The 19,417-nt window shown below is 38.5% G+C and overlaps 1 protein-coding gene across 2 annotated transcripts in view; it reads left to right on the top strand.

Moving 5' to 3' along the window:
• Positions 1 to 19,417, top strand: part of REEP3 (receptor accessory protein 3) — a 97,818-nt gene that overhangs the window by 63,504 nt on the left and 14,897 nt on the right. For both annotated transcript variants that reach the window (XM_068547467.1, XM_068547468.1), the window contains exons 3-5: positions 10,937 to 11,013; positions 13,411 to 13,531; positions 13,705 to 13,818. In XM_068547467.1, coding sequence (XP_068403568.1) covers positions 10,937 to 11,013; positions 13,411 to 13,531; positions 13,705 to 13,818 — 312 coding nt within the window. The remainder of the gene's footprint in view (positions 1 to 10,936; positions 11,014 to 13,410; positions 13,532 to 13,704; positions 13,819 to 19,417) is intronic.

Genomic DNA, 19,417 nt, shown 5'->3' with positions numbered 1-19,417 from the left:
TCTTAACATATTCACCTCCAACGCATGCTCCCTCTTTTTAAAGAAAAAAGAAAAAAAAACTATTTCAACCAAGGTCTCTGTTCACTGTGGATTGAAATTCAACTAGCTTATTTTCAAGCATGCTTCTAACTTAGCACAGCTCTGGGAAAAATCCCATAATCGAGCCATCTGGGTTGAATAAAAGAGGGAGTTTTTCTATTTGATTTCTCACATTTTGTTCCTTTGTTTTTAATGGGGAAAAATCATTATGAAGTAACCAAATTATTGCATAATGTTAGTGAAACAGGAGAAATCTTTTCAATTCGTTACTGTTTCTAAAGAAATCTCTGTTAGAAGATCTGTCTGTTGTCTCTGAAATGTGGTACAGAATGAGTGTTTTGGGTGAACTGACTTGAGGGAATAACTAATAATGGTCAGAAAATAAAGTTCTCTTTGGGTGGTCTGAAATTCAGCAGTGTTTATTTCTTTTCAGACTCAGCAAGGATATTTTTTTCCAGTGAAGCATATTTTAGCATTTTATGCCCTGGAATTACTTAGTGTGGTTATAATTGAAATCATTAGGCATGTGTAATTTTTCATTTTTTCTTAAAAACCAGCATTAATTGCTTTATGATTCAAAGAATCTAAAATTAAGAGACATTGGAAAGTTGTTTAATCTCTGAAAACTTTGAAAACAACTTTGACAAAATAGACTATGCTGTATGTTATAAATTGCTGTTTGCAGTCCAGAGTTACCTGTTTGAATCTTACATCAATTCAGATCTTAAAATTAAGAAACTGTTAAGTAAAAGGCTCCCCCTGTGTTTGCTTTACTAGGCACAGGGGTGCTAGGTCCTGGGAACATGATGATGAACAAGACAATTTCAGGCCCCATTGGTTGTTAGAGTCAAAAAGCAGAGACAGATGTTATACAAACCGTTTCACAGATACACCACAAAGAGAAAGTAGCGTGCACAAAAATTATATATGACCTTTGGAGGGGGGTAGAGGCAGTTAGAGAAGGCTTTCCTTTGGAAATGAAGAAATTTCATTCATACAAGGCAAATGAATTATATATAATATATTAAAAATATTAGTAGTTATATGCTGGATCCAACACACAAGTGTTGGCAATCACTTATTATTATCCTTTTATATGTCTTATTTTACTCATCCCTCCCATGAAAGCTTCTTGGGGGTAGGAATGCCTTGACATCCGGGTTTATGACTATTTCATGTCAACAGGTTTTGTTTGTAATAGGCCCTGAGTAATATTTGTCAAATTAATATATCACCTTTTTTTTTTCATTGTGCAAGTATCATTTAGTACAGTTATATCTTTTAACACAGGGGTCCCCAACCCCCGGGCAGCAGACCGGTACCGGTCCACGGCCTGTTAGGAACCCGGCCGCACAGCAGGAGGTGAGCGGCGGGTGAGCCAGCGAAGCTTCATTATGCCGCTCCCCATGGCTCCCCATCGCTCGCTTTACCGCCTGAACCATCCCCCACCCCCGTCCGTGGAAAAATTGTCTTCCACGAAACCGGTCCCTGGCACCAAAAAGGTTGGGGACCGCTGACTTAACGTACATCATTGTTAATATCATTGCTATCATAATATCACAACGCTCATAGCATAGCAAGAATAACATATAAAGATACAATTTAAGAAAAATGCTTTTTAATGAATATGCCCTGACCACTATTCCATAACTCTTGCAAATCTATAGCAACGAGCCTCCCACCAGAACATGATATTCCCGTATATAAATACGCCTGTGCATTGGTCTCAACTTCTGTGATGGAAATCATGAGGATTATTTTACAGTCACAGTTCACTTTTTGTTTGCTTTATTGTTTGTCCTGGGATCTAAATCAATTTCATTAAAAATTTTGTCTAAGAATGTTAAATCATAAAAACTTGTTTTGTTGAAAAATGTTTAAAACCCATGAAATGAGACCTACTTTTCTTTTGGCATCAGGGGTAGGTAAATGCATATCTATTAAAAGGAGCATGGTCTTTTGATAGTAAATTTAGCCTATGAGTACGTTCATTTTACAGTATTCACTCAGGCTTAAACTATCCTAATTCCTTTCAGAGAGTAAAGCAAGAACACGATCACATGACTGTCTGGGTTTCCGAAATGCTAAGTCTTTATAAAGGCCTTATGGATTCTGAGTAATAAAGCAAGTGCCGGCCTGTTAAGTAGGATAATCTGATCCATGCACTATGTAAACCAGAATGTAATTTTAGGTACTATGGTTTTATATCACAGTTGACTCCATAATTTTCAGAAGAACTTGCCTAATTACAGGAGTATATTTTCTTAGAAAATAAATTCATTTTGATATTTAAGTGATTTTAACATTCTATTTGAGTAATCTTTTATTTATAAATATTGTATTTTTAATTAAAACATTCATCACATTTTTGTAGTCATGAAACATATAGTGGGTAAAGTGTCCCAAAATTGATAAATGATTGCCATTTCATTGTGACCACTTCAAAAGAACTTTATTACCAAATAATTAGGGAAAATGGAAATTATATTCTTGCTTATAAGTTAGCCCAGGTCACTAATTCTTTAAATAAATATTTTTGAGCGTTTATTTTGTACCAGGTACTGTAGTAGGCATTAGGTGTACTCCTGGGAAAGAAAACAAAGCAAAGTAGGCAAAATAGACCGTTGAACAACTTTTTTCATGTAGTCTTCCCACAGACTTCTATGCATTTTATTTTTTGGATATCTTGGCCTACCACTTAGAATATAATGACTTTAAACTTTATGCATATTTCTAACAAGCTTATTTATCTGATTCCTTGGCCTACTGAAAGTAGCAGGGGATTGCCTTAAGTCACATATACTGACAATACAGATGATACCAAATTCACCCAGATAGAAGCCACACTTGCCAAAGGATCACAATAGTAATTTGAAATAGTATTTCTCTGGCTCTGCCCCAATCTGCTGCATGAGAATATCAATCTTGCCTATCCTCCAGTTTCTTCCCCAATACTTCTGAGAGTCCCCTGGGGATATCTCAGCCAGCGTTTCTTAAAAGGATAGTCCTCTTCTCCATTTCCAGATCACTGTGGTAGTAGCACCCATCACTGCGGTAGTAGCACCCATCACTGCCAACCAGGACATTAGCTATGTCACAGATGGCAGCCAATGGCACTGTGACCAATGTCCACCTAGTTCTGGAACCATGGCTACTATGGCCTTGCTCTCTCACTCTCCATAGAGATTAGAGAATAGCCTTTTATATTAGGGTAGGCTAAGCTGCTGTAATTACAAAATGTGGGGAAAAAATGCAATGGCTGAGGGAATACAGAGATGTTTTTCTCTCTCACATGACCGTCCAGGTTAGTGTTGACTTCAGCAAGAAATGCTTCTCAAGCAACCGTGTAAGAAGAACTAGAGCCCTGCCCATCTTGAACAAATAGATTTCAAGGTTGCTCTGCCCCCTGCCCTCCCAGCCGCAGGAAGGGAGAGAGCCTGTGGGGGAGACCCAGCCCTACTCAAAAGCCTAAGATTCTGTTCAGTGAGAACAGGACACATGGCCCTTCCTCCCTCAGAGGTTAGACTGAGAAGCACAGGCCCTCCTGGGCCACTCCCCAGCCGCCACTCCGTTATTCTGTCTTTTTATGGACAGCAAGCTGTCACCTCCACCCCTGTCTTGTTTCACCATCCTAGACCTTTCTTTGCAGCCCCCTAGCTCTGACACCCAGAGCAGTGGAGAGCATCCTTGGTCACATAACCTATTCCATCTCTACACTAGGCAGGTCCTTTTTCCATCCATATAGACAACTTTTAAAAACCTTTACTACTCTTATCAAGTCCACTCTCCTTCCCACCCATCCCCAGCTTTAAAAGATGACCTGCCCTCCTACTGCAGAGTAAAGATAGAGGTCCTCAACTATGAACCACTTCAGCCCTCTTCCCAACATGGCCACTCTTCTTTTCTTCTCCTTCTATCCCAGGGGAAGATGCATCCCTGCTGCTTTCTTTCTTTTTTTTTTTTTTAAAAAACATTTATTTATTTATTTATTTATTTGGTTGGTTGGTTGTGCTGGGTCTTAGTTGTGGCACGTGGGCTTCTTAGTTGTGGCATGCGAACGCTTAGTTGCGGCATGCATGTGGGATCTAGTTCCCTGACCAGGGATCGAACCTGGGTCCTCTGCATTGGCAGTGTGGAGTCTTACCCACTGTGCCACCAGGGAAGTCCCCCTGCTTCTTTCTTGATCCCACTCTTCTTTCTAATATTATTCTTGTCTGTCTCATTCAAGATCTTGTTCCATTAAGTATTCCTGCTTTCTCATAATTTGAATCTCATTATCTCTCCAGTAAAATATTCAGTCCCTGAGGCTGTACACATGCTTTCCTTTTGCCTCATGCTATTTTTTATTTCCCCTTTTTTTCTTTTTAAACCAGGTCTCTTAAAAGACTCCTCTATATTTAATTGTCATGTCTTTACCTCTTGTCTACTGTCCAGCCTTTTGCAGTCCTGATGTAAAGGAGCACACTAAGCTCTGTGCAGCCCCATATTCATGCAACAATTCATATGTTTATTGAGCACCTTCTCTGCAGGCACAGAGGATTTAGTAGTGAAAAAAATGAAAGTCTTTGTCCTCTTGGAGTTTACATTCTACTAAGGAAAGGCAGGAAAAAAATTGAATATTTGTTAGCTGTGTCTATGATATGTGATATGTGCTAAAGAGAAAAATAAGTCATGATAAGGGAGTTAGAACGACATTGTTATTTTAAACAAGTGGTCAGGAAAGGCCTCTCGGATAAATATTTGAGCAGAGACCTGAAGCAAGTGAGAAAGCTGTCCACATGGATAACTGAGGGAAGAGCATTTCAACAAGGAAATAGCATGTACTAAGGCCCTGAGGCAGGAACATTACCGTACACAGGAAGGACAGTAAAGGGCCAGTGTGACTGGAGCAGAACAGGGGTAGGAGGAAGAGGAGAAGATGAGGCCAGAGAGGCAGCTGGTGCCAGATCCACAGGGCCTTGGAGGCTGAGGTAAGAATTCTGAGGGGGGCCATCGGAGGGGTTTGAGCAAAGGAATGACCTGCTCATTAAGGAGACACTCAGTGATGTGTGCAAAAGACCCAAAAAAGCAGAGTCATCAGTTAGGACACTATAAGAATAATCCAGACAGGAGATGATGGTCATCTGCACTGGGGAGGTGTCTGTGGAAGGGGTGAGAAATGACTTTGATTCCTGATATGTTTCCAAGAGCTGACAGGCTGAATGGCGCTGGGACCTACCACCTGCCCCTCCAGGGGAGTTTCTTCCCCACACTCCTCCTTGCTCTGCCTCACTTAGGGCCCAGGAGGCCGATCCTTACAGGGTACATTATGTCTGACTTCCCTTTAGGTTTGGCTCATGAGAGGCTCCTGCAGAAGATCAGAAGGCAGGGTGAGCATGAAGTCAGAGTACTGGTCTCCCTGCTTCCTCCCCGCCACCACAGGTTGGCTGTGACTCTCTACCTGAGGCTACAGCTCTCCCCTACGGTTACCCTGTCTGGATCCCATGAAACCTTTCCCTGTCCTCCCTTCTTCACACCAAGGGGATAGCGTCAGTTCCTGCTGTCGCTAGCTCAAGGGTGAACTACTATCCTTTGTTGGTTTTCCTGAACCTCACCCACAACTTTATAAATAGTCCCTTTAATAAGCTTTCCTCAGACTCTTGTGCTCTTGACTCATACTGGGAACTAGGGCATCTAATGTAGTAAAAAACAGAAGAACATTTTTTAAAATCACTGTTATTTACCTGCTTTTCTCCCCAGTAAAATGTTAACTCCTTGAGGACAGAAGCTGTTATATTCCTGTTTCTATTCCCATGATGTGAAGTAGGTAGGGTTTGCTACAGTTGTGTCAATGAGTATTATATATGATGATCCCACCTGAGTCCTTAGGAATAGTCTAAATTATGTTTGATATGAAAGATTAATCAAAAGTAGGATATGTGTGTGTGTCCATCTTAGTGCTTATAGGTATAAGCTCCACCTTGCTGGATAATTCAATTCCCTGGAATCAAAGAGAATTTTAAGAAAAAGTTGAGTAGCTTTCTTATTACTCATTGTTCTCATGAAGATATCTAAACAACAGTTTTGTTGATTTTACCAATTGTTTCTGAACTGGAAAGAAATAGTATTTGTTCCCACTTTCTTAAGATCATAAATTTTTTTTCCAGTAATTTTAAAGGTAGATTGTGTTTTATTACAGTTAACTGTTAAGTTACAGTCTTTTATTTGCATAACATTTTAATGACACTTATTTCTATTATATTTGGTTATATACAATCATAAGATTATCAATGTGATTGTTTTCCTACTAGTTTTTTGTTTTAATATTGCATTTTGTTATTGATGTTTTCTGTTGATCTAAAGAATATTTTATCTCCACATATTTATAATTCTAATTTTGTGACTTGCTTTTTTTTCTTTCTTCCTTCCTTCCTTCCTTTCCTCCCTCCCTCCCTTCCTCCCTCCCTCCTTCCCTCCTTCCTTCCTTCCTTCTTTTCTTTCTCTCCTTGACTTCTTTCTGTTATTTCCTTTGGGCTAGACCTTAAACAGTAGTCTGAGCAGCCTTGAGGTATAGTTTTAATGAAAGCTTTGCTGAGTACTCATTTGGTATAAAATCCCAACCATTAATAGAAAACAGAAAGCAATATCTTTTCAAGGTTAACTTTCTTTGTGCTTGCTCCCATGAATAACACACACTCACTGAATTCATTTAATTATTACCTTGACTCAACTATATTTAAGGTCCATCTTTCTAATGAGGAGAACAAAAAAATCCATAAGTTTATGAGAGCAGATTGTCGAAGAATATATTCATTAAAGTTAAATTAGAACCATGGAGTTTTGCTTATATAAAATTGTAGCCGATACCTCAGGAAAATGTCTAGGAATACCCTATTGAGTATATAGTTTGTTGTTGTTTTTTAACTAAAAAGATAGAGCCTTCTTTTTCTTCTTTTCTCCCTTTTTTTATTTTTGGCATTATTACGTATTCTCACAACCTAAATAAATTTTTTTCTTTTTAGAGATAAACATTATATACGTGAAAGTACTTATTTATTTGGTGGGGTTTAAAATAAATTTGAAAACTGAATTAACACTTGACTTTACCGAAGCCAAGGTGCTTTTGAAACCTGTGGGACTGTAGCAGCTCTAGTCTATTTGAGAAGTAGTCTTTCAGGGAGTATCACCAAACATTAGCTATCTGTGCAGTTCCTTTCACCTCTACTCAACCCTATTAACAGGTAAATTATGACTATTTGTAGGGTATTTTTTATCGTTGTTATCCACTTGGAAGATCACAACCATAATGACGGTTGTGAAATAGTAAAATAATGAAAATATAAAATAATGAAAAATAACAAGTGTTGACTTAAATCATTTATTTTTCTGAAAGTTTCCTAAAGTTCCTATGAGAGAGACCATTTAACTCAAGCCACCACTTTCCCAGGAAAGAAGGTGGTAAAGTTTACACTGAAATCCCCAGGCTGAGTACCAGAGAGGGAAGAGAGAGCTGAAAAGATTGGTCTGATGGCAGCTGCTTGTTTGAAAATCTGCCTGGTTCAGGCTTCAAAGTAGACTGTGCCCTCCTGCACCCATTTCCCAGCTTGGCGACCTTGCACAGCATGCTTACTTTGGCCCTCAGTAAAATGAGAGGAGTTTGCCAGGTTACTTATTTTCGAACTCTGCTCCATGGAGCAGTAGGGTTTCTTGGAGTTTCCTCAAGAGTCCGACAGTGGGTAGAAGGGGAGGACCAACCAGAGCTGGTTTTTTGTTTTTTTTTTTTTAGAGAAAGCTTTTTTTTTTTTTTTTTTTTTTTAATTTATTTATTTATTTAATTTTTGGCTGTGTTGGGTCTTCGTTTCTGTGTGAGGGTTCTCTCCAGTTGTGGCAAGCGGGGGCCACTCTTCATCGCGGTGCGCGGGCCTCTCACCATCGCGGCCTCTCTTGTTGCGGAGCACAGGCTCCAGACGCGCAGGCTCAGCAATTGTGGCTCAAGGGCCCAGCCGCTCCGCGGCATGCGGCATGCGGGATGCGGGATGCGGGATCCTCCCAGACCAGGGTTCGAACCCGTGTGCCCTGCATTGGCAGGCAGACTCTCAGCCACTGCGCCACCAGGGAAGCCCCAGAGCTGTTTTTTTTTTGTAATTGTTTTACAATTCTTTTCAATAAAGGCTTATTTAGTTCAAAAAACTTGATCGCCACCAAGGTCCCTTCTAGCTCAATGAAAGTGCGTTGTTTTGTTTGCAGGGGTTTTTTTTCTTCATTTCTTTTTGAGGGGATAACCTTGTGAATACAGTTGAACGGTAAAAGTACTAAATTACTGTTTGATTTGGAAAAGCTAAATGAATGAACTCATGTGAGAGCCTCACTTTCCTTTAAATAGAAAGGGGCGGGGAGAAAAAACACATAGGATTTTAGCCCTGGAAGAAAATCCCCATATTGGGACAAAAGCTTGGAACTGCCAGCAGTGAGGGATTTAAGATAACTCATGAAAAGTGAAAAACTAGAGAGAATATTTGGTCTAACTTTCTTTTTTAATTTGAGATGATAATCTTATAAATCAATTTCGTTGTATTTTAAATAGAGATAACGTGCCCTACTATTTGCTTCGGGCAATTTTCTAAGCTCTTGGGTAAATTATTATGCATATGTCACAACACATTGCTTCAAAAGTTATTCATGGCTATTATTAATTGATTTCTCCATGTACATAGAAAACTGTTAAAGCTACCTGAGTTATAGTTCCTTATTGTTTATGGAATACCCAAACAAGCATCTGTATTAAAACTAAATAGGTCAATTTTCTAGCTAATTATAGAGACCTAATTTTTGTTTTTTTGTCATCTTATTGGGATGAGAACAAGGGAAGTAGTGGTTATTCTTGGACCTCACATTCAGCAATTCCTCACATTTCTTTCTGTACATGGCAAAATTGGTTAATAGCACCAATTCCAGAGTCAGGCAGCTTGAATAAGTCATTTTACCTCTCTCTGCCACTGTTTCCTTATAATCATATAATTATGTTTTCTACTTCATAATGTTGTTGTGGGGATAAGTGAATTAATATATGTGATGCACTTAGTATAGTCCCTGGCCTATAGTTGGCATGGTTTTGTGTATTATTGTTAGCCATTATTATATTATATTATTGAGAAAGCGGAGATGTTTTTTTTTTACATCTTTATTGGAGTATAATTGCTTTACAATGTTGTGTTAGTTTCTGCTGTATAACACAGTGAAATCAGCTATACGTATACATATATCCCCATATCCCCTCCCTCTTGCGTTTCCCTCCCTCCCACCCTCCCTATCCCACCCCTCTAGGTGGTCACAAAGCACCAAGCTGATCTCCCTGTGCTATGCGGCTGCTTCCCACTAGCTATCTGTTTTACATTTGGTAGTGTATATATGTCAGTGCTACTCTCTCACTTCGTCCCAGCTTATCCTCCCCCCCTCCCTGTGTCCTCAAGTCCATTCGCTACGTTTGCATCTTTATTCCTGTCCTGCCCCTAGGTTCTTCAGAACCTTTTTTTTTTTTTTTTTTAGATTCCATATATATGTGTTAGCATACGGTATTTGTTTTTCTCTTTCTGACTTACTTCACTCTGTATGACAGACTCTAGGTCCATCCACCTCACTACAAATAACTCAATTTTGTTTCTTTTTATGGCTGAGTAATATTCCTTTGTATATATGTACCACATCTTCTTTATCCATTCATCTATCGATGGACACCTAGGTTGAAAAGCAGACATTTTAACCCTTAAGGAAAATCCAACCTACGTGAGAGATGAGAGTCTCTGTGCTTAGGAAGGTGGAAAGGTATATTCTCACTCATTTGTGAGAATGAGTTCAAAATAAAATTAATATGGCAGTATTCCATGAAAAGGATTGGTACAGAGATACCAGAGTCTTGAGGACCTTTTAGGATGCTCTATTCCAGGCAAGAGGTAAAAATGTCCTGAACTACTGTCTTAGTTCTTTCAGGCTGCTATAACAAAAATACCATAGTCTAGGTGGTTTATAAACAACAGAAATTTATTCTCACAGTTTAGGAGGCTGAGAAGTCCAAGATCAAAGTGCCAGCAGACCCCATGTCTGGTGAGGGCCCACTTCCCGGTTTATGGTGGCCATCTTCTTGCTATGTCCTCACATGGTGGAAGAGCAGAGAGAGCTCTCTGGGGTCTCTTTTATAAGGACACCAATCACATTCATGAGGACACTACCCTCATGACCTAAAAACCTCCCACAGGCCCCACCTTCTAGTAGTACACATTCAGGGTTAGGATTTCAGCATATGAATTTTGAGGGGACACAAACATTTGGTCTATTGCAACTACTCTTGTGGTATTGGAGTAGAAGGAAAAGGATATGTGAAAGATTACAGGCTTATATTTAGGGCAAGAGGAAGAAGACACTAACCTTAGACTTTCAAAGTGGGTGACTAGCATTATGGATGTACCAAACCCAGGATTGTTCTTTGGTTTCCAAATAGTTTCTGTATATTGAGAAATAAGGAATGCAAAATTTAAAAGACTAATAAAGATTAAATGTGGTCATATCATATACTATATGATTTGTATAATAATTAAATAGCTAGTAATCTTCATAAGGAAGCATGTAGATAAGATCTTTTAAATGATTTTCTTCCAGTTAAGAAAAACATGTCCTATTTTTTCAATTCTCTCATTTCGGTTCCTACATTATATTGTGTCAAGCCTAGAGATTTGTTATTCTTTGATTCTTATATCCCAAGACTACTGATGTAGTGATGTGAGGAACTCGGGCATAAAACCTGTTGAGAATTAAACCATCGCCTTCTGCATTTAATCCAACATACTATATATGATATATACAGTTTTTCAGAGTTGCAAATAACTTTGGTCTATTATTTCATATGTATTTTTATTGTTTCCAGGTTCGATGGATGATGTACTGGATTGTCTTTGCTCTCTATACTGTGATTGAAACAGTAGCAGATCAGACAGTTGCTTGGTAAGTTCTAGTGTTGACAAAAGGCCAGACTATAGACTCTTTATTAGGTGTCCTGAGTTTTTATCCTGCTCTGGCTGTTAACTGAGTGAATTTGATCCATCTACGTAATTATCCATTGTATCATTTTCTTCATCTGGTTTCCCCACAAGAACATTACTTTCCTTATGAAATCCCCCAGGTGAAGGCAGCTCACCCTTCTCCCCACATGCCACTCCCTGCCCATCTCCCACACACCTCCCACTACCTTGGAATAGAGAAAAGTTGGTTGTCATTATCTTTTTTCCACAATGATGACTTCAGACTGTTTTTTCTTGATTACTTCCTAAACGACTCCTCTTTTGAAGCCCACAGCATCTGGTTTTAGCGCTCCCTCCCCATCCTTAAAAGTCTCATCTACAAACATTCAAACTGGATGACGTCAAATCCACACAGAAACACCCCCCAGCACCAGCTCCTTGACTGCTCTATTCCAAACAGCATGGGACAAAATTAAAACATGTTTATATCCTCAAGGATTTAACATTTTACTGAGGAGCAATACTTAACGGAACAACTTGAATCTCCTTGTGCTGTATTTCAGTAGTGCATTTCCATCTACACCTTTCCATCACTTGGAGAAATCCTCCTTTCAAACTCTTTAAACTTTTACTACCTTGCCACTATCTTCAACCGCCTTTGCTGCACAAACCTTCATCCTAAATTAGCCCAACAATTGCTTTTCTTTGCTTCTTTACCCAGGCTACCAGTTGAGCTGAAAAAAATCAGCTGCTCATATTGGTATCAGTTTGAAAGTCACCATTCCTTTTACTTGCTTTTGGTCAGTGGCTACTTCCATTCCCTCCTGTATCTGTTTCAAACATTTACTGTTCTCTGCTTAAACTGTCTTTCTGACTTTGCTATTCTCATCATATTCTCATAGCACACTAGGTCACACTGGATTGCTAGGAAAAAACGGAAGTCATCAGACTTAAATGTTCTTAACAACCTGCCTTTATTTATCAACTTCTCTGTATCTGCATCAATCTTTCTCTTCCTGCCTCTGTCCCACAGCTCATTTATTTACCTGTTATGTTTTGGTGTAGGGGTTTGGGGAGGGTTTGTTTGTTTTTAAGTGGCAGAACACAGATTCCAAGCCATGCTAGGTCTCTTAAATTTCAATGCTCTCTCTTTAAAGACTTCTATTTTTTTTTCCTGATTGCAGATGTAGCATATATACACTATTAAAAAGTAAACAACATAGAAAAAGCTTACCACGAGCAATGATAGTCCAGAAACTCCTCTGTAACTGCACTGTGCAGAGACCCTTTGTAGACTACATAAGAGTCATTCCTCACTGCCCCCTGCCCTTCTGTCTCATCAGAAGAGCCCAGATTTTTTTTTATCATGTATCTTAGTACTTCATGTACCACAAGATGCTGGTCCCCTCATGATGTATTAGTTAACTTTTGCTGTGGCAACAAACAACCCTAAAAGCACAATGGGTTAGAAAAACAAACATTCATTTCTTGCTCAAGCTATATGAGGACAAATGGTTGGCTGCAACTTTGCTGGGCTCAGCTCAGTTTTAAGTGTCTTCTTGTTCAAGGACCAAGGCTGAAGAAGCAGCTGTTCTCGTGGCAAAAAGCAAAAGCAAAAATTGAAAGCAAGAGGTTGGGGGTGTTGAGGTGAGGGAGTCAAAGGGCATTTAAAGCGTCTCCTTGCATGTGACATATGTCACACTCACATTCTGTTGCCCAAAGCAGGTCACATGGCTAAAGCCATGGTCATTGCTTGAGGAAGTGTATTCAGCCTACCGAGAAGGCACTGAAAAATCAAGTGGGAAGGGACATGGGTATATTACCCTAATTCCCAGGTTACCACAATGGCAATTCCATTCTCCTTTCAAGTGAACAGTTTAGGTCTGTCAAGTGCTGCAGTTCTGGCCAAATGAAATCGGAGGGGATGTTTTCTGGGAGTTCTAAGGGAAGGAGATGTGTATATGGGGTAACACTGTACACTTGACGCTTATAAAGGTGACTCCTGGTGCTTGGAGGTGTGTCGAGGTAATGCCATGACAGCTACGCTCTGCAGACAGGGTGGGTGTACCTTACTATCCTGGTTATAAATGCTATTAATGCCCTCTCTGAACTGCCACAGTCAGTTTGGCAGCTTGGCTGTGCTTGTCTAAACAGAGCAATCTTGTACTAGAAGGTGTGAATCACTCCGGGGGTCAGGTTGCTCTGATCTGTATAGTCAATGAGATTTTGTCAATTCAAACATGGTTGTTTCCCTGATCACAACTTTTTACATGTGAAAACTTAACCCAGTGACTGAACTTTGTAAAAAAATTTTTTTGCGATTTCCTCATGGTCTGCACTTTATTTTCACTGGCGTTTTTTTCTAATTTTTTCTCGTTAGGTTCCCCCTGTACTATGAGCTTAAGATTGCTTTTGTCATATGGCTGCTCTCTCCCTATACCAAAGGAGCAAGTTTAATATATAGAAAATTCCTTCATCCACTACTTTCTTCAAAGGAAAGGGTAAGATGTACAGATTATTTCCACAAATCACTTGTTAGAAATGTATATCATCACATGCTATATGCTATAAAATGAGTGAAACTATTATGTTAAGGGGGAGAAGTCCCAGTTTTCAGCTTCTTGTCACTCTTTTTAAATAAAATTAATATTTATGGGTTTCATTTTTTTTCTAGGAGATTGATGATTATATTGTACAAGCAAAGGAACGAGGCTATGAGACTATGGTAAACTTTGGGCGGCAAGGTTTAAATTTAGCAGCTACTGCTGCTGTCACTGCAGCAGTGAAGGTAATTTTTTATTTACCTTTTATTTTTTTTTTAATCCAGTGTCACATTGTCAATGAAAAAAGTAGGGTGGCTTTTTACTTCAGATCATTATAAAATTTTGGCACAAATTTACGTTCTGTTTATTTCTGTAATACTAGAAAAAAAACAAGTAGATTATTTTAAAGGCATTTTAACATGTGTTTTCTATAATTGTTGGATATTTTAAAACTCTTAATTGATGATGAAATGAGAGCTAGTTAGTAAATAAAACATACTGGAAATTGTCATTTTGTCATAATTTTCCTACTTTATAACCTTAAAATAGTTTTGAGTAAATCACCTTTAGTAAAGATGACCATTCTTTCTTTCTCTGTCTTTGGTGTTTTTTCCCTCTCTCTCTCCATGGCAATATCTTGGTAGGATTTCTGGCTTACTTCTGCACCCATACTTCAACCAGTTTGAGGTAACTGATTATTCAAAATAAGGCATGAAAAATTTCTGTTCTTAAAACTTAAGATTTTACTTAGCCAATTACTAATGTCATGTGATGTGTTTTACAAGCCAGATTATCAAAGGAATGCCTTCTGTGAAAATTCGCATTATGGCTTTTGGATTTCTTTGCATGTAGTAATTAGTGTGGTTTATTTTAAATACCATAGCATAATTGGTTTTGGTGTGTAGTATATGGAAGGAAAACAGGTTTCAGATCCAGAAAGTGCTGAGTGTGACTTTCTAAGTAACCATCGGTGATTTACTTAACTTCTCAATTGGGAGGATGGCGAGGAGGAGAAAATGAGGTGGAAGAGAACTAAAGTCCTCCGCTGCTGTATATGAAAGTAGAGGTTTTAAAGTGGTTGCCTGCAGGGGGATGGAGAGAAGGGGACAGAGGGCTTCTTGCTTTCTTTTGTTACAAAATTTAGCATTATTTAACTTTACAAATGAAGTACATGTATTTATTTACACCCCAAAGAAGATGCTTTCTGAGTTTTCCATACTTAAAAGCAACATTCAACGTGATTCTATGGCAAAAAACTAAAAATTAACTTTCGACATCAAAAATTGCTTAGAAAATGTACACATTTTAGAACATTGTTTTAGGAAACATAGAAGCACACAAATCCCATTTGCCCTCTTCTTTTTTTTTCTTTATTTGGCTGCATTGGGTCTTCGTTGCTGTGCGTGGGCTTTCTCTAGTTGCGGTGGGCGAGCGGGGGCTGCTCTTCTTTGCGGTACGTGGACTTCTCATCGCGGTGGCTTCTCTTGTGTGGAGCATGGGCTCTAGGCGCGCCGGCTTCAGTAATTGTGGTACGCGGGCTCAGTAGTTGTGGCTCGCAGGCTATAGTGCGCAGGCTCAGTAGCTGTGGTGCACGGGCCTAGTTGCTCCTCAGCATGTGGGATCTTCCTGGACCAGGGTGCGAACCCACGTCCCCTGCTTTGGCAGGCGGATTCTTAACCACTGCAGCACTAGGGAAGTCCCTGCCCTGTTCACTTTAACACTTAAATATAGTTTATAATCCTACATACTCTGTGAGACACCTCCCTACATATTGTCACTATTTTGTAGGATATTTATCTTATTTTGACTTACTACCGCCAAACTCTGTGTGAGGAATCAGAAACCCCAACTAGATCATCTTATCCTGGTTCCCTTCTCATTTATTTTTATTTTATACATACTTTGCTGCCATCAGTATTTAACATACGATATATTTATTCAACATGTATGTATTTAATGTATTTAACATCTATATGTATGTATGTTTTTTAATATTTATTTATTTATTTATTTATTTATTTATTTATTTATTTAATTATTTTGGCTGCACCCGGTCTTAGTTGCAGCATGTGGGATCTAGTTCCCCGACCAAGGATCGAACCCGGGCCCCCTGCATTGGGAGCCAGAGTCTTACCCATTGGACTTCCAGGGAAGTCCCTATGTATGTATTTAATGCCTACCATATGGTAGGTGCTTGGGATGCAGCGATGAACAAAATAGATACAGTCCTTACCCTCACAGGCTACTACTGTCAAGCTGAATGTGTATTCACTAACTGAAAATTTTACCTCATCTTTGGTTGCTTAGAGCCTACCCCTTGCCCTCCACTATGAAAATAAGCATTATCTGGTAATTCCCTGGCAGTGCAGTGGTTAGGACTCCGCGCTTTCACTGCTGAGGGCCAGGGTTCAATCCCTAGTCGGGGAACTAAGATCCCACAAGCTTCGCGGTGCAGACAAAAAAAATAAATAAAAAATAAAATAAAAATAAGCATCATCTCACAGAAACACTTTGCTGTAGAAAGGCTATAAAAGTAATTCTATGTTTCTCTGGCTTCTTTGTTGTTCAATGTTTGTTTTTATTTATACATTTAACAAATCAAAACCACCTCCCCACTTCAAAGGCAGGAAACAGAGATCATAAAAGTCATTTAAGTTACCACTGCAAAACAAACAAACACACATCCTGTAATTTGAATTCACTTTGGAATGCTCTCTTTTGTTTGTGATCTCGTGATCCTTTTGTTATCAAGCTCACTGTATGAGGCAACCCTCACCATTCTCCTCATGAGCACAGGAATGTTGGCATCAACCGTACTGGATATTTATTCATTAGAAATAGTCGTTAAATATGCTGAACACAGCATAATGTTAACACTATTTGCCTCAAGTTTTACTGTGCCTATTTTAAAGTAGGGGAAATTAGTTTCATCTCTGGAGATGTCAAAGAAAGGCGGTGTGATGGAAGAATCACTGAACCAGACACTTCATACGGAAGAGTAAATTGAAACTGAAATAGGAAATAGGTCAAGCTTAAGGAGAAACTGCAAGAAAGCTAATAGAAAGACTTGAGAATTATTAAACATTTTTTTTGCAATATATGGTTTGTTAAAAATATCTTTCAGGCTAAAAATATTGGACTCTCAGTGTGACCTTTAAAGATCAGCAGTACCGCTGACTAGTTTTCCCAGGTTGAACCGCCTGAGCATGTTAAAGATGAAAATAGGAATCTAATCAGAACATTTATTACACCGTAAAGCAATTTTCTGAAAATGTTACTCAGTTCTGTGACCTCATTACCAGGCATCTGTTACCAAGGTCAGTGTACAAGTTTATTTTGACTGAGCAAAGCACAAGCATATGAAGGAGCTTCAAGGATTTTACTGAGGATGTTCAACATCCCATAGCTTTCACATGAGAAATGCCGGTGGCTTTTGTACAGATGAGCAACACTCCTGCCGGACGAAGGACAGATGAAGAAAAGTACTATTAGTCGTATTAACCATCTCTTGGGATTTTCTTTGGCAGCCTCTTCTTGGTGAATCCTTTGGCAGATATTATAAAAAATCAATTATCACAGAAATGAGAGTATTAAAGTTAAAATTTCTGAAATCTTATTGACTGTAAGTGATGATGATTAGGTCAGAAATCCTGACATCTTGCTGTCTGTTTTAATGGCTTTCTGTTCGTGAAAGGATTTGAGGAGATTCAGCTGTTTAGTATCATCCATTGGAGAAGAAAGATGATATTTTTTTTCTCTGCAATCTAGGAAAGCACAATATTTTAATGAAAGTTGAATCCTATAGCAGTTGAGTTGTCAGCATTTTTTAGCCCTGATTCTGCCACTAATTAGCAGTGAGATTTGGGGCAGTCATCTGCACTGATCTCTCTAAGTATTTATTTTCTTACCCGTAAAATGAAGGGGTAAAAACTGACTTCTAAAACCCCTTATACTCTAAAACAATGGTTCTCAACTGGGGGCAGTTTTGCCCTCCAAGGGACATTTGGCAATGTCTGGAGACGTTGTGGGTTGTCACAACTTAGAGGGGGGGTGCTGCCACTGGCATCTCAGGTAGAGGACAAGGACGCTGCTTAATATCCTACAAAGCACAGGACGGCATCTCCCCACACACACACAGAATTATCTAGCCCAAAATAGCGTTAGTGCTGAAGTCGAGAAACCCTGCTCTAAAAGTATGATGAGTAAGAAAAGGCTAAAAGAATACATAAATATATATAGGTAGTTACGGTGATGGGTTACAAATAATCTTTCTTTTTTATATTTTTCTCTGTTACAAACATTCTTCAATAAATATATATTGCTTTAATCTTAAAACCACTAAAATGTATTTTTCACTTAATGCAAATGCAATCAATTCCATTCTAGGCTTGATCAGATTGTGTTAAATGTCCATAGGGAAAAGCCATTTCCCTAAAAACTGGGGACTAACCTTATCTGCAGTTATAATGTAGTATGTCAAAGATCAACAAGAAATAGAGCTTCATGGCTATTCATTATTGAACAGTAGCATAAAAATTGTTCCATAAAAGATTGTTTGTATGCTTGTAAGATTATAAAGCATTGCTGATTATGTTTTTGAATTCTTAATTTAAAAATGTGAAGAGGATAGGTTGAGGTTTTATACAAAGATGCTGATAAGCACGGTAAATTCCCCTTATTTAACACAAAATATAGTAACTAATGTAATATATAACCAGGATATGAAGTATTTAAACAGAGGCAGAATCGTTTGGGTATAAAGAAGTTAGAATTAGTCATACATTCAGGGTCCCTTTTTACAGATGCCAACTATAGACTTGGATACTTGAGCAGACATTCAGATTCTCTAGTGCCCTTGGATGTAAGTGAGCTCTGTGTGAGGCCAGCTCGGGAAGCTGCTTCTCAGCTGAAGGATTCTTTCCAGAGCTTGAATGTGTTAGATTTGGTCCCAGCCCTCCCGCCCAGTCAGCCCTTACAGTGTTCTTAGTTTCTTAAATGGATGTTCTGGGCTCATCCAAATTCAAACCCCGAGAACTCAGAGTTACCTGAAGGCAGGAACACTTCTGCTAATGATGTGAAATATTCTACAGAATGCTTTTTAATCACTTTGACTTTTGCTTTCTCATCATTATCTTTCTGTTACCTTCTCTTTGATTTTTAGAACCAATTTTAACAGACAGTGTACATACAATTCTGTAGAGAATAGGATCTAAAATACTGGGATATAGAATTACCTTGTGGATGGTAACGCCCTTCCAACTTATTGACTAAGACTGCTCTTTCCACACGTATTTTCCTCCTCAGACTAGAACCTGTCTTCATTTTTTAAATACTTTTTAGCTTAATATTGTATAAACCAAATGGAAGAAAATAAACAAAGCATTTTTAAAATTTTCTTTTATATTTCCCTATTTAATGACCTTACAGTGCTCTTTATTTGTTCACATGGGTTCTATTATATTTACTGTCCAGTATCCTTTCCTTTCAGCTGGAATGACTTCCTTTAGTATTTGTTATAGGGGAGGGCTGCTAGTGACAAATTCTTAGTTTTTAAAAATCTTTGTATGTCTGAATTTGTTCTTTAAAGGACAGTTTTGCTGGATAGTCAATACACATTTGAAACTTTTTTTCTCTCAAAACTTTGAATATGGCATCCCAGTGCTGTCCTCCATGGTTTCTGAAAAGGCATTATTAATTTAAACAAAATCTCAATATCTTTTGTATTGTTATTGACAAGTGACTATAATTCCCTGTTTATGCCCTCAAAATGTAGAAATAGTTTTTCTTTTATTTATGGGAGTAAGTGATTTAGATACTGGAAAAATGATCAAGAAATGGATCAGA

The sequence above is a fragment of the Eschrichtius robustus genome, chromosome 7 (genome assembly GCF_028021215.1).
Source record: "Eschrichtius robustus isolate mEscRob2 chromosome 7, mEscRob2.pri, whole genome shotgun sequence".
Lineage (NCBI taxonomy): Eukaryota > Metazoa > Chordata > Mammalia > Artiodactyla > Eschrichtiidae > Eschrichtius > Eschrichtius robustus.
This window is presented reverse-complemented; position numbering and strand designations above follow the sequence as displayed.